This window comes from Canis aureus, chromosome 11, assembly GCF_053574225.1.
Source record: "Canis aureus isolate CA01 chromosome 11, VMU_Caureus_v.1.0, whole genome shotgun sequence".
In the NCBI taxonomy this organism is placed as follows: domain Eukaryota; kingdom Metazoa; phylum Chordata; class Mammalia; order Carnivora; family Canidae; genus Canis; species Canis aureus.
Window position 1 is genome coordinate 24986814 of NC_135621.1, and position 15743 is coordinate 25002556.

At 54.4% G+C, this 15743-nt stretch overlaps 1 protein-coding gene across 4 annotated transcripts in view; it reads left to right on the forward strand.

The window, feature by feature from the left end:
- The window catches only part of SCUBE1 (signal peptide, CUB domain and EGF like domain containing 1), a 135390-nt gene that overhangs the window by 39812 nt on the left and 79835 nt on the right, over positions 1–15743 (forward strand). For all 4 annotated transcript variants that reach the window (XM_077914200.1, XM_077914202.1, XM_077914203.1 and 1 more), the window contains one exon: positions 10036–10170. In XM_077914200.1, the coding sequence (XP_077770326.1) occupies positions 10036–10170 (135 nt within the window). The remainder of the gene's footprint in view (positions 1–10035; positions 10171–15743) is intronic.

A 15743-nucleotide genomic window follows, 5' to 3' on the forward strand; every position in this document is an offset into this window, starting at 1 on the left:
CTTGCCAAGAGTCCTGCGTGGCTTCACACATTCATTGAGCACCAAAGCTCACAGGCTGCCAGTATTTGAGGAACATCCACTCCTCTTCCACGTTGATCTCACCCCTACGCTGGGGCTCACTCCCAGGCAGGGCTGAAGCAGGCGAATGAATGAACACAGCTCTTCTCTGACCAACCCTCATTCGCCCTCCTGACGGGCCCATGGCCTCTGCCCTCCCGGGCCCACAAGCCAGCACTCACTTTCCTCACTCACCCAGAGCTGCCTTCCTTGACTGGACCCTGGTGCTGGGCCTCACTGGCAGCCCCTTCAGGGCTACACAGGACATCTCTTGTGGGACAGGCCTAGAGCCAAGGCCTCCAGGCCAGAGCTGCCATCCCCAACCACATTTTGTAGTTGTCTATCAGTTACTCAGCCCACAAACATGGATTATGTGCCTCATGCACTATTTCAAACACTAAGATACACAGCAGCATTCAAGACAGCCGTGGTCCTCCTTCTCAAGGACTTTGGATTCTCTGGAGAGACAGAGAAACAAGCGGAGAAAACAGCAGGGAGATGGGGATGGAAGTGCTGGGTATGTGGCAGGGCAATGATAGAGCAACCTTGCTACTTCAGGTCACTGCTCAGGGAGGTGACATGAGCACTGAGATCTGAGTAAGGGAGGAACCAGCCAGGCCAAGATCAAGGAAGAACATTCTGGGCAGAGGAGCAGCAAGTGCAAAGGCCTCCCAACAGGAACAGGACAGCTGGGGTTAAGGGGCAGCAGGGACGCTGTACACTGCAGTTGGCTGAGCAGGGAGGAGGCTGGTGGGAGGTGTGGACAGAGCAGTTCCCTTGGGCCTCGTTGGCCAAGGAAGGCAGTTTGCGTTTTATCTGAAGCCAATGAGGAATCCTTTGGAGCCTTTTGGGCAGGGGAACAGCGCAGCTGGCTGTCTCAGAGGTGGTTGTGGGGGTGGCGGGAGCAGGGTGGAAGGAGGGAGGCCCATGGGGATGCCACCACAGCAATCCAGGCCAAGGAGGAGAGGAGTTGGACCCAGCCCCTGAGGGGTGGGGCCAAGGAGATGCATTTGCAGGCAGGGCTGACGGCGCTGCACCTGCTAAGGGATTCAATCTGGGGAGTGGGGAAGACAGGAACCCCAACTGATACCAGCTATCACTGCTAAAGCTGCTGTGAACTGTGCTGCCACTGACCAAGAGAAGGCTGAGGGTGGGGCCAGGCTTTGCTTGGTTCTGTTCTCTTCTCAAGGGTGATTAGAATTAGGAGTTCAGCAAGGGCTGTGTTAGCTTTGTCATGCCTTTGGACATCTAAGTATAGGCTTGCGGTCAGCCACTGATGTCTGAGCCTGAGGGTGGTGGAGCAGGCAGGCCTACAAGTTTTGGCAGCGTTGGCAGGTGGGTGGCAGGTAAAGCCATGGGACATGGTGCCATCTCCCAGGAATAGAACCCGCAGGTACACAGCTATCAGGGCACAGTGCTTCCCGAGGCTGCTTTAAAGGAGGTAGGCTGCACAGAATACAAAAGTCTTTGCCAACCATGTATCTGGTGAAGGTCTTATATCTGGATGCATGAAGGACTCTCAGAACTCAACAGCAGAGAGACAGGTGGCCCAGTGTAAAAGGGGGCAAAGGATCTGAATAGACACTGCTCCAAAAAGGACGTACAATGGACAAAAAGCACATGGAAAGATGCTCAATGCCATTAGTCAGGGGAATGCGAACCAAAACCATCATGCAGTACCACCTCACACCCACAGGATGGCTATAATTTAAAAACTGGGAAACAAGAAGTGTTGGCAAGGGTGTGGAGACTCTGGAGCCCTCGTGTTTGTTCCCTGATGGGAACAGGAAATGATGCAGCCACTGTGGAAAACAGTTTGACAGCCCCTCCAAAAGTTAAACATGGAACTATCATGTGACCCAATGATGGTGCTCCTGGGTATGTGCCCAAGAGGATTTAAACCTGAACATGACATTCGCAGCAGCATTTATCTCAGCAGCTAAAGAGTGGAAACCAGCCTCGTGCATGGGTAAACAAAATGCGGTCTCTCTATACAGGAGGATATTATTCAGGCATAAACATGGATGATAGGTGCTCCACCATGGATGAACCTTGAGGATGTCGTGGTATGTGAGAGAAACCAGATGCAGAGGACACATGCTGTATGGCTCCACTGATAGGAAATGTCCAGAACAGGCCCATCCATAGACACAGAAAGTAGATCAGTAGTTGCCAGAAGCGGGCAGAGGGGAGAATTAGGATTGACAGTTTATAGGCATGGGGTTTCTTTCTGGGGTGATGGAAATGTTCTGGAATTAGATCATGGTGATGTTCGTACCACTTTGTGAACATACTAGAAACCACACATGTACCCTGTAAGATGGTGAATTTTATGGGCTATGAGTCGTATCTCAGTAAGAATAAGTGGAGAGGCGCCTGGGTGGCTCAGCCGGTTACGCATCCGACTCTTGGTTTTGACTCGGGTCATGATCTCAGGGTCATGAGATTGAACCCCACATCGGGCTCCACACTCAACAAGGAGTCTGCTTGAGATTCTTTCTTTCCCTCCGCTCTTCTCTGTAAAATAAATAAAGAAATCTTTTTTAAAAAATCCTTTAAACATAAGTGTAGAATAAAAGAGGTAGCATGTGCAGGGAGTGGGGCTGTCCCACACCCCCAGGAGGCCACACACACGGCTCTGTGTCCAGTTCTGGGCCCTCATGAAGTGCCCAATGGGCTGGGGTCCTCCAGAGAAGAGTCATAGGGTGGTGAGCTAGCCAGAACCTATGTCAGGAGCGAGCAGTTCCAGAAGCTGAAGCTGCTCTGCTTGGAGACTGGAAGGCTGAGGCCAAGCTGAGGGCTCCGTTAGGATGCAGCTTGTTGTCTCTTTTCCAATTTGGAAGAGACTTTACCATCCCTGGGGCAAGTTCACACCTGTGATTCTCTGAAACTCTTGGAGTGGCTTTGCTCAACGGTTGGTGACCTCTGTTGGTGGTCTGTGTGTGCCAGGCACTGTGCTGAGGGCTTTACTGCGTTATTTAATTCCCAAAACAACTTAAGGTACTTGTTATCCCTATTTTGTAAAGAAGGAGGCCAAGATCCAAAATGATTAAGTGACCTGCCCAAGGTCACACAGCAAGTCATGCACGAATCTTGTACCCCAGCTGGTGTGACTTGGCAGGGCAAGGCCTGGAGGGGTAGCTGTCACCGGGAGACCTCATGGAAACTGTTGTCAGCAGGAGTGGCCAGCAGCAAGAGCCAAGCAGCAGTATCTCCAGGTCCTTAGACACGGTCGGTGCTGCTCCCCCAGCCGTGGAGGACCACGAGGCAGCAGCTGGGATTGAAGGTGGGGCCCAGGTGAGGGATGAGTTGAGCAGACCTTCAAGGCCAGCAGCGTCGGTGGAGCTGTCGTGGGCTGGCTCCTCCGGTCTGGGTGTGAGCAGTGGGCTTGAAGGTCTGGAAAGCCGAGCCCCCCACTCACATGCCTGATTTCCCAGTCCTAAGCTTGGACGCAGGCCCAGCCTGAGGGGCTCGGTGTCAGAGCAGGGCTGCATACAGCTGACCAGCTGGAGAGTCAGGCGCCCCAGAGAAGGCCCCAGCTGATGCCCAGACCAGGAAGCAGACAGGTCCCAGGAGACGTCCCCCAGCCTATGCCAGCACCTCTGATGGCTCAGGGAGTGTCCTGGGTCTGGAGGAACCCAGGCCCCAAAGCTCTAAGACCCATGTGTATTTTACCCGAAATCTAATCCATCTGGTTCTCATTTATTTACACTTAACTCATCAAATGCAATTTTGCAAGAGCCGCTCGATAGCCAAGAGGCTTTTCTGCCTAAGCCTCCCTTCTGAAAGGGGCCAGGGGAGGGCTGGGGCCTCAGCCCTCAGGGACCAGCAGGGAGCTGTCAGGGTCGGAGGTCAAGTTTGGTTTCTGAGATGGGCGGGGCCTCTGCCTCTGTTGTCGGGCCCTTAGCATGATCTGCGATGCCGATGCCAGGGTGGGCACAGGGTCTGACACATAGTAGGCTCTTGGCAGCCAGGAAAACCTGGGTGGGGCCCACAGGCAGAACACAGAGTCTCTGTTTCAAATCGTGAAATGTCCGTGGGAAACAAAGCAAGCAAAGCTGGATCCAGAAGTAATTTTTAGTTATTATAAATAACTGCAAACCTGGATTCTTGGTCCAAAGCAGGATAAACAGCCAGCTATTAATAAAAATAAACACTAGCACCTTGGGCCAAAAAGCAAACCCTGTGGGCAAACCACAGGCCTGCCTGCAGCAGCCTTCCGGGACCAAATCGACCTACGGCCCGTCGGTGTCAGCTCTGGAAACCTTGCTGGAAAACAACTGTGTCCATCACAGTGCATGGGCCCATCCCAGACAACGGTCTGGAGGGCTGGCGGGGGGGTGGGGGTGGCCTGTGCCCGTGAGCGGTGGGCACGCTGAGCAGAGATGGGCGGGGGTCCCGGCGGATGGCCGTCCCCACCCCTCCAACCCCAGCATCCAGACCTCCTGTCAGGTGCTATAGTGTAAGGTGGGGGCACCTGACGCCAGAGATCCTGTTTAGAGCTGGTCTTTGGTGCCAGGGTGCCATTCCTCTTTCCACTGGAGTGGTCACCACGGCCGCTGGGATTGGGAGGGGTGGCTGGGGGCCCGGAGGTCAGGGAGGAGCATGTAGACTGTGCCTTCGGGCGGGAATTGAGACCAGGCCAAGGCTGTGCTGTGGTGGCGGAGGCAAACAAATGGGCAAGGTGGTAAGGAAGTCGACAGCCTTGGTGACTGCGTGGGTGTGGGAGACAGGAGGGGGCTTCTCAGGCAGAGTGGCTGGCAGGTGGAGGAAGGGCAGGGCTGGAGTGAGGCCCCTCTGGCACCTTAGTCTCCCTCCAACCTTGTCCTCCCTGAGCTGTTGGCCTCAGGCTGGGGAGCAGCCTGTGCAGAGCAGGGGGCCACGTGGGTTTTATCCCCGACTGCACTCGGATGATTTGTTCCTGAGGGTGTCCCACAGCCCTACCAGCCAGCGGCCCCCTGAGGCCATGACCAGCTGCCATTCAGCCTCTGCTGCCCTCCCCGCACCCTTGCCTGCTGCCCCCACTCCAGCCTAAAAGAGTTAGGGGCTCTCCTAGTCCTCATAGCACAAAGATGTGTTTGTGTGTTAAAGAGGGGAGCACCTTCTCTGGTGGGGGGGCGCCGCTGCAGGCTGGGGCCTTCCAGAGAATGACCTGGCTGAACCAGGGTGCCGTGATAGAGGGCCACACAGCTCCCTCACAGAGCTGGGACTGGGGGGCTGGCTGCCACGATACATGCATCAGTTCTTCTTTTGCCAGTTAAGAGGGTTTCCCACCTGAGCCTAGAGCCTGCCCTCACACCCACAGAAACTCCTGTCTGCTCTGTAGCTACGTTCCTGTGCCCAGGAGCTTCCGTGTCTTCTGGGAACTTTCAGCTATGACCAGAAAAGAAGATGAAGGACCATGAGCTGCCAGCAGGATTCAGAGAACCCCGTATCCTATCTCGAGCCCACTGAGGGATCATGAAGCACAATTGGAAACAGGCTTGCTCAGGGTCCTCCCTGCACATGGGCTCAGCCTTTGCCAGAGGCCGTGGTGGTTGATGATGCTGTGGCTTCTTCCCCAAGGACTGTCCCTTCTGCCTGCAGTGCTGATGGGAACGGGAGCCAAGGGGACCCAGACAGAGCCAGGGTTTGTGAGAGCCCTTGGGGTCTCCTCAGCAGGGCATGTGAAGGCCGCCAAGCTTCTGGAATTCCTCTTCCACCCAAGGGGTCACAGGCTATCCCTCATCTGTGCCCTGCCATGCCCCTTCCCCAAGACTTTGTCTCTACAACACCTCTTCCTCTTCCGCCTCACGTCACAAATCCCTCTGCCTTCCTCGGCCCAGCTCTCCAGTGTTCTCTGCACTCAGAGCAGGTACAGCAGTGGCTTAGTGAACAGGGACTTACCCAGAGGTGTTCACTTTGGTGCCCTCTGCAGCTCCTGGGAGGTGTGGCACATAGTAGGTGCTCGGTGCCTTTAGAGGGAATGAATGAACAAAAACATTTTGGGTGAATTTCAAAGGCAAGGACTTCTGTCTGGAGGGAGGGGGAGGTGCACGTGTGCATATGAAGGCAAGTGTGGATAAGAGGGTGTGTTCAGAGGACAGCAGAGGTAAATGCAGCTACTGGAGAAGTGGCAGGCTGTGGACTTGAATGTGCCCCTTCTGTGTGCCTGGAAGGAACCAGGACAGCTCTCTGCTCCAAGGGACTGGCATTGTAGGTAGTAAGCACCCCATCCCTAGCAGTTACAAGCACATATGTGCCATTCAGCTTATCCTGCCAACACTTGAGCACCTACCCAGTCTGCCCATCAGCTAGGTGCAGGCATATAAAGGATACTCTGCTCTCGCCTCAGCCCAGAGCAGAGACAGGATGATCAAGCCTGAGGTCCAGGGCAGAGCAAGCCTGGGCATAGAGGGTGAGCAAATTCCGCTGGGACCAGGAAGACTTCAGAGAGGGGGTGTTTTGGAGACACGAGCATGTAAGGTCAGGGGTGGTGTGTTAAGCAGAAATAGCCAGGGAACCTACTCTCATCACCATGACTGGGCTTGAAGCGTCTTTGTTGAGAGAAGCCAGATCACAGAAGAGCAGGAAAAAGCCTTTGGATCCAGACTCATCAGGCTTTGAATCACTCTTTTCCTGTTTTAAAGCATTAGGCATATCTCTTCCCCTCTCTGGGCCTCCGTTCTCTCATCTGAGAACCATGCCCTCAGTGTGGAGCTCTCGTGCAGATCTGTGAAGACAGACGCTGAGCACCTTGGCTGGCAGTGAGTAGTACTGTCATTTCTGTACAGGCTGCCACTTACGGAAGGCTGCTGGCCCTGCCCAGCCGACCCTGATGCCAATCTCTGGTGGGGGCGTGGGGAGACAGGACTCCCACACAGGGGCCTGTCAGTGTACAGAAGAGAAGGAAGAGGGCCGCGTGTGCCTCCAGCGCTCCAGGAGGGCTTCCTGGAGGGCACAGTCTGCGGTTCCTCCTGCAGACACTGCCTGAGCGCCTGCCACAGGCCACAGGCCACAGCAGAGCCAGAAGTCAGGTTGCCTGACTCCCAGGTGTAGGCCCCCTCCTTGCCATGTGCTACCTCTCATAGCAGAGTCTTCTAAGTCCTGCGGGGGCCAAGGACCAATGTGTGCTGGGCTGCCCCCCTCAGGAGGGCTAGGGTGCTAAGTATTTCCCATAGTGCTGTGTCCAGGTGAACCCAGTCTGCCCTAGGCCAGTGGGTGGCCATCTCATGGACACAGCTCCTCCAGTGGGTCACTCTCCAGACTTCACCATGAGTGCCATTTGGAGGGCTGAGCCACAGGGTGGGGTGGGTACGAAGTGGGCCTCAGGCCCTTGATCTAGCCCCTAGAGAAGTTGCTAATGGCCACATGCTACCCAAAGAGCTTCTGAGACTGTGGTTTCCTGCCCAGCTTGAGGGAAGCCTGTGTTTGGACCGCAGTGGGAAAAGGGTGCAGAAGGGGCGGCCTCCTCTTCCCTCCTGCTTAATCTTGGGGCTTTGTCATTTGGGAGTGGGGAAAAGAAATGTTTACACGGCCTTGCATTTGTTTCAAATTATTCATCAGTGTTTGAGAGTCATTGTTCCCTGCTAGTGTAAACAGCGCTGTCCCAAGGCCCAGCCACTCTGCCAGCGCATTGAAGTTCTGTCGACGTGCAGCGTCAATGGCCCTCTGGTTCCTGGCTCTCAGTGGAGGGAGGAGATGGGCCAGGCCAGACGGGTGGCACCAGGGAGCTCATTCACGGTGGGGTGGAAGCAGAGTTTTCACCATGAATTCAGCATTCAAGGACCTCTATCTGCTTTGTTTTACCAACTGAACCTTTACTAGAGCTGGGGGGAAGCTGGGTCCAGAGCAAAGAATCTGAGAGCCATGGCAAGAACAGCAAAGACTGTGATTTGAGGGGGCCTGAACTGAGTCCCAGGAGGGGATCTCACTGTTACATGTGTGCCAGCACAAGTGCTTCTATGGGGTGTTACTGGGATAGAGATGGGACTGACCTCAGGTGTTCTGGGACATTCCCTGTGTTACCCATGGCAGCCTTTCTCTGACCTTGTGTTTGTTACATCTGGGGTTCACAAACACATTCCAGGTGACACCCAGCTCAAGCTCATGTTAAGAGGAGCTGGTTCTTCCTAGCATTAGTCTGAATGTGCTGGCTGGCTTGGCCAGCTTAGTGCTGGTGCAAAGGCATGTGCTCAGGAGGTGGACAGTAGGTTTAAGTCCTGCCTTTGCTCTGAGCAGCTATGTGACTCTGCTCAAGTTACTTTGGTTGTCTGTGTCTTGGTACCCTTGGTAAAATGAAGGCGTAACACAACCTGTCACTCAGGGTTGCTACAAGGATGGAGTGAGTTGGTATTTGTGCGCCCCATGCCTGACACATAATGAACACTCGAGGAATGTCAGCTTTGCGTTGTAATTGGTAGGGTGAGCAGGACTTGGTGCCTGGCTTAGAGCTGCTCATGGTCTAGTGCAGGCAGGGGACAGACCCCCAGATACCTACACTGCTGGGGTGGAGTGAAGGTGCCCCTGGCAAGGGTGACACTAGCACTGAGCCTTTAGGGAGCCATCACTAAGTAAGACTTTGTTGAGTGGAGAAAGGTTTTCGGAATAATCCCTCGCTGGCCTTCCCAGCTCCCCTGGGACCCCACTCTGTCTCTTCTCAGCAAGAGCCACCTTCCCCATTTTAGCTCTAACGGTTGGTGGCTATTAGAGTTCAGAGCTCTGCCTCCCTCCTGGCTGCCACACAGCTGACATTTGAGCTTGCTGGAGAATAATGGCCTGCCTCAGCATTGGCCTCAGAGGCAGTATGTGGTCTCTTGGGTGGTGAAGTGGCCTGTTGGCCCTAAGCCTCAGTGGGACCCGGGTGACACAGTTCCAGAGATGAGTCCTCTCCTGGTTCAGTGCAGGTCAGTCTGCCTGCTTCTTTACATTTTCACATCCTTTTGACTCTAGTAACTAAAAGATGGCTGTGTTGAAAAGAATGATATAAAAAGCTTATTGTCAAAGTGTGTGTATGTGTCTGTGTGTGTGTGTCTCTGTGTGTGTTGGAGGTCAGGGGATTGGCTGGAAGCAGCCAGTAGCTCACCTTGCCTTTGTGGTTTCATGTATTTGCCTATTAAAATGACAATACCGACAGGGCACATTAAGGTTTAAGAAGCCCTTCTTTAATTAAACAAACTGACAGCGTAGGGGGTTATGACTTTGGTAATTGAAACATGCTGTTCTGTTGAAGACCAGAACTCCATAAAGACTCTTTTCAACCCATAGCACCCTTTGTGCCAGCAGCCTCTGGTCAAAAATGAGTGTTGGCCCTGAGGTTGGTCTCTCCTAGAGAGTGGGAAAGACCACTTGGCGACTTTCTGCAGCTGTCTTGGCAGCCAGAGGTTAGGGCCTTTTAAAAACTTCCCCATTCTCTAGACTTTTGAAATCAATTTGCGAGGCAGAAGGCAGGCTGCCTTGTCCTCTAGCCTCTCCCTAGCCGCCAGGTCTTGTGTGACTGGTTATAAATCTGAGGTGTGATTGAAGAAAGAGAGGACATTAGAGTTTGGTTGGCGAGGTTCTGTGTGTTGGGGTTAGACAGTGCAGGTTGCACAATCTTCCTAGAGGGGAAGAGTCAAGCAGTAACAGTGAGATCACAGTTTAGGAGTCAGACCACCAGGTGGAACCTCAGACAGGTGACTTCACCCTTCTGGACCTCAGTTTCCTCATCTACAAAATGGGATAATGCCTGGATCTGATTCATAGGGTTCCTGTGAGGATTAAAGGAGTTAATACAGGTCAGGTACTTAGAGTAATGCGGGTCACACAGGGTATTAAGGGTCAGCTAGCATTACACCCATCATAACTATCTACATGGAGTACTCCTGTAGTATGGCTCCATGCAGTGCCTTCTGTGCAGCCTGGGGAAGCTGAGCACATCCATGCCCTACCAGCTGATTGCACCCCACTTCTGGAACCAGGTGTGATTTCTCTCGTCCCCTTCTCTCTCTCCCCTTGCAGATGTGGACGAGTGTCAGGATAACAATGGTGGCTGCCAGCAGATCTGCGTCAATGCCATGGGAAGCTACGAGTGTCAGTGCCACAGTGGCTTTTTCCTCAGCGACAACCAGCATACCTGCATCCACCGCTCCAATGGTGAGTACTGCCTGCACTGATCGGGCACGCCCCACCCCAGAGACAGGCGGCCCCTGGAAACACCCTTCTCCACATCTGATTCCGGGGGCCTCGGGGTCCAGGCAGGGAATTTGGGTGGTGGCCTGAATGGTTGGTTTGTGCTCCTGGTGTTGGTTCTGTGTGGAATTCCTCCCAGCTCCCGCCCACCACCCACTACACCGGGCCTGTCAGTGTTCCTGCTGTTTTTATGTGGGGGCAAGGTGGGGCCACAGATGGGTAGATGTGACCAGAGAAGCTGTTTTCCTTTCTGGGCTGAGGGCCGGCTGTGGCCAGGAAGAGTGGGGCCCCATCCTTCACAGGCCCATTCCCGAGGTGGACTGGAGGTCTGACCGGGCTGAGTGCCAAATTCTCAGTCTCTGCCTCTGCCCGGGGTATTCACTGGGTCACCGGATCACAGCCAGCAGAGGACCCTCGTGGTCAGGAGGCTGCTGGCCCTCTGGACGCTGGGTGGGACCACGGGCCAGCCTGGGGCGGCACAGAGGGAGGACTCCAGCCAGCTGGAGTGCTGGAGTAGCCTGGCGATAGCCCAGCAGGTGAAGGTCCCTGGCTTCAGAGGAGGGGTGGTCAGAGTTTGGACCTAGGGCAGCAGGTCCCACATGCCAAGGAGAGAGGGGCTTCCAGGTAGAGGGAATGGCATTTGCAAAGACTTAGAGGTATATCTTGCTTAAGATAATACAAGATCTGGAACCCCGAGGCAGGCTGTGTGCTACAGCAGAGTGAGCTAAAAGTGGAGAGTGGCGGTTTTAAGTTATTAGTTTTTTAAATCAATACTGTTTAATGGAAGCAACTCGGACAGAAATCTGTCACAGTACTTTGAGACCTATTTAAGCGAAAGTTGAATGAGAAAAAGAGTAGATGGAGAAGGAGGCCAGGATAGCCACGTGGCCCCAGTCTGAGCGCCGCCCCATCCAGACCGCCCTCCACAAGGAGGAGGTGCAGAAGGGACCTAGAAGGGCCCCTGGAAGGGCCTGGCCTGTGGTCTGTGGCACCAGCAGGAGACCAGGGAGTGGCTCACACTGAAAGGTGGAGACAAACCCCTGGGCTCCAGGGCAACCTGACGGGTGGGACTCCAGCTGTGATGCTCCCTGTGGGGAAGCCCTACTACTCTGAACCTCTCGAGGTGGAGATGGGGTGCTGACCCGGCAGGGTCTTTGGAGGATGGGACAAGACCCTGGTTTGAAGTGTCCTGTATGCATTGGAGCTACAGAGGCTGCGAGGCGAGGCTTGAGGGCACTGGGTATGCTTTTTATTGGAAAGCAATCCCTGAGAAAGAAAAGAGGAGAACATGTAAAAGTACCAAGGCCAAGGTAGAGGAGCAGAACTGCTTTATTGGACGCCTTTCAGTGCTTGGTGCTGGTGTTAGGCAGTTTCCTCAGAGACAAGACAGGCCTGGTAGTCCCCACACTACTGTGTCCCCAGAAGGACGTGAAGGCCAAGCTCTGTGCTGCCTGGGCATCACCGCAGCTGCATTGTGCAGACCTCCCCAGCAGCCCGGGCCCATGAGGTCTTCCGGCTGTGCAGCCATGGGGCCGTGGGGTCAGGCTGCCCAAGTTGAGGACCCGGCGCCCAAGTCAAGTTTTATAAGAAGCAGATTTATGGGGAAGTGAGTGAGTGGTGGTGGTAAGACGGTAAGACGGGGGTCCTGCTTTCATCAAGGAGGGGGTTTTACAGGGTGACTGCTCTGAGCAAGCTATAAAGTTCCCAAGGCCAGGGTGGCCTAAGCCTCTTTTCCAGCCAGGTTGTACGTCCTCTTTTCCTTTGAAGAATAGCTTTCCCACAAGCAGGGCTCCAGGGGAAGTCGTGAGGCCCCTGGTTGATTCAGAAAGCAGAATCAGCATGATAGAAGATGCAAGACCACAGCTGTGTCCTGTTTGTAACCGGGGCCTGGTTTGGCATGGAGGCATTCATTAGGCGAAGGATGTCATAGAATGAACCTCAGCACCAGCCAGAAGAGTAGGGTCGAGGGGACCTGGTAATGTGGGGGGCAGCACTGGCCGTGGTGGGGTCATGTGCTTACGCTGAGTCAGACCCTCGCAGCGACCTGGGGAGGCGGGGATATTATGACCCCATGACAGGTGAGAAAGCCAAAGCAGTCAAGTTAGGAGCCTTACCTGACATCACACCATGGGGAAGTGGCAGCGTCAGGACTCCAGCCCAGGTCTTCAGCTGTGATGTGATGAGGCAGGTAAGGAAAGAAGTGGAGGAATAGAAATAGGCACAAGCCACACGTGAGCTGAAACCAGATGGCCCACAAGACCAGCCATGGGAAGAGGTGGGGGAGCATGCCAGGCAGTACGTGTGCAAAGGCCCTGAGGTAGGGGTGGACCAGGCTCTGGTGGAAAGCCGAATGAAGGGTGGGGCAGTGGAGCACTGTGAGCCAGGGGGAGAGGAGCTCAGATGCAGGGAATCTGGCAGGGCCCAGGGCCAGGAGGCTGGTAGAGCGTAGGCAGGAGTTTGGATTTCGTGCGCAGCCCTGGGAAGTGTGCTGGAGGGGAGAGTGAAGGACTTTGGGGCATCTCAGATACTTCAGAGGCTGGACATCAAATTTCTTGTGTAGTGGAGCCCTAAGCCCACATGCCTCACCCTCCCAAAGGCCCTGGGTAGCCAGATCCTGCAGCCAGGAATTGAGGTTTAGCTGGAACACAGACTGGGGTCTCAACCCAGTCCTTGCTAGCCAGCACCAACCTGCACAGAGGTTAACAAAGTCCCTTCTCTTACTAGGATTTTGTGTGAATCTCCCAATTTTTTTTAAATTTTTATTTATTTATGATAGTCACACAGAGAGAGAGAGAGAGAGAGGCGGAGACATAGGCAGAGGGAGAAGCAGGCTCCATGCACCAGGAGCCCGATATGGGATTCGATCCCGGGTCTCCAGGATCGCGCCCTGGGCCAAAGGCAGGCGCTAAACCGCTGCGCCACACAGGGATCCCAATCTCCCAATTTTTAAATCTGGACAATGAGTCAGTCTAAAAAAGCAGCAGACAGCTCTTAGACAGCTCTTCTCCTCAGGGACAAGTGGTACACTTCCAGGGTTCCCAAAGGCTGTGTGGAAGGTCTGAAGAGGTCAGGCCAAGTGCACAGTCCATCTGCTGACTGTTAACGCCCTTGGGTGGACGCAAGTTGCTTCCCTCCTGAGCCTCGATCAGTCGTGACAATTGTCCATCACAATTTTGTGTCAACTATCATAATGAACATTAGAGCTAAAAATCAGAGGGTGTCTGGGGTGCAGAGACCTGGCTTGTTTTGCACCTACATGTCCTCTGGTCCCTGTTGCTCCTGGGACCACCCATGAGTCCAGAGCCATTTGGCATATGAGACTCCTTGTGTCACCCGACTCTTCCTAATACCTATTAGCTTCTCGGAGCCTCCCCTAAGCAGAGAGAAACGCATGAGGGCTGGTTCTTATTAGAGGGGCCTGGATGCAGGAGCAAGGTCAGCCAGGGTCAGCCTAGGCTCCTGGCCGAGAAGCCAGGCCATGGGACTCAGCCTGTCGGAGTGGCCTCCCTTCCCAGGGGCCAGTGCAAACCCTGGCCCAAGGCATGTGGATCTGGCCAGGCTGGGGTTGGGAGTCCATCTCCATCTCCACTGGCCACGTGGCCTCTGTGCAGCCACTCCTGCCTCTCTGAGACTCCTCTGTAAATTGGGAGCAGTGATCCCTCCCGTGCCAGTAAGGGATCCATTAGGGAAATGCTCTGAAGCAGTCAAGTGTAATGCCTGCCCTAGGGGTGGCCACTCACAGGCAGCTTCTTCGGTCTTTAGAACTCAGGCTTGGGATCCCTGGGTGGTGCAGCAGTTTAGCGCCTGCCTTTGGCCCAGGGCGCAATCCTGGAGACCCGGGATCGAATCCCACATCGGGCTCCCTGCATGGAGCCTGCTTCTCCCTCTGCCTATGTCTCTGCCTCTCTCTCTCTCTCTCTCTCTCTGTGACAATCATGAATAAATAAATATAATCTTTAAAAAAATAAAAAATAATTTTAAAAAAGAACTCAGGCCTGATTTGGGGGATAGCAGTTCCTCTGTGCCAGCACTGGGCAGGAGGGGACACAGAGCTTTCGGAACCTGGGGCCCATCTCCTTCTCCTCGGCACTTCCAGGTGCTGGTTCTGGCACCATCACAGCTCACATTTGGGCCCCCTCAACCTCTGGCCCAGCAAGCGATAAAGGCCTGGGGACAACCAGCCAATCCAGGTGCCATGCCGGGGACCAGCCAGACACCTGGCATGTGAACAAACGTGCCAGGTGTCCCCCTGGTCCCTAGAATCCCAGCGTAAGCAAAAGCAGGCATGATCCTCCATGAAGCTTTCACTCTAGAAAAAGGACTAAATGCTAGGTAAGGGCAGCCTGGATGGCTCAGTGGTTTAGCGCTGCCTTCGATCCCACCCTGGACTCGTGGGATCGAGTCCCAAGTCAGGCTCCCTGCAGGGAGCCTGCTTCTCCCTCTGCCTGTGTCTCTGCCTCTCTCTGTCTCTCATGAATAAAAAAATTTAAAAAATCTTTTTTAAAAATGCTAGGCAAGGGTTGGAGTAGCTGTATAATAATGAGCTGAGAAAAAACACTCTGAACAGAAGGATCTGGAGTTCCAGGGGTCTAATGTTCTTGTCTGAACAGGGGAGGTGGTAATGAGAGTGGTTTTTCCATCAGCCTGGTGAAGGGTTGCCACCTTTGCCAGTGCCTGTCCTGTGCTGCCACAGTTGCTGATGGTGGTGGGTTCAAGATGTCTGTGCCCTTCCAAGCAGGATGCCGTCCTGCATGGCCGCACTCTGAAGCCTCACCAGACCTTCATGGTCTGACCCCTGGCAGTGGTGGTAGGCACCAAAGTGAAAAGAAATGTCACGTTATCCCCACAGTTGAAAGCAGCCACAGGCTTATGAAGGGACCTGAGGGGCCGCACAAGTCAAGCCCACCCCAGAGGGCCCTTTGGCACCAAGGAGACATGTCATCTTAAGAGCACAGGTTCTGGGGCCCAGCTGCTTAGGCCAGAACCCCAGCTCCAACACTCATTATCCATGTGACCTTGAGCAAGTCACTTAATTCCTCTGGGCCTGCAGGGTCTATAAAATGGGGATAGTCAAGAGTACCTGCTCCCTAGAGTTGAAGAGATCTTGTAAAAATGATTCAGTACCCATGGGTTCTTATTATTTATGACAGATGAGGAAATAGGCCCAGAGAGGACAGGACCTTGCCCAGGGCCCCACAGTAAGCCAAAAGCAGACTCAGAACTGGGCAAGGCTCTGCTGGCATGTGCTGGGTACTGGCCGAGCTTCAGCTGAGGTGGGGGGGGGGGGGAGACTGGGAGTCAATCCTCATCTTCAAGAAACTCCCCTCCCAGGGCTGAACAGCTGCACTTGGATTTATCCACGCTCAGCGTAGCACCTGTCAGTGCCTGGGGCCCGTCAGGTTGACAGGCTTCACTTGTTCACCTAGCACCAGCTCACCAGCACCCACCACTTGGCCCACCAAGGGCCACAGGGATCAGACTAGCCCCCTGTCCTGCTGTAGAGCTTTGACAGTGTGCCACCCCCCTGCTGGGCCCAG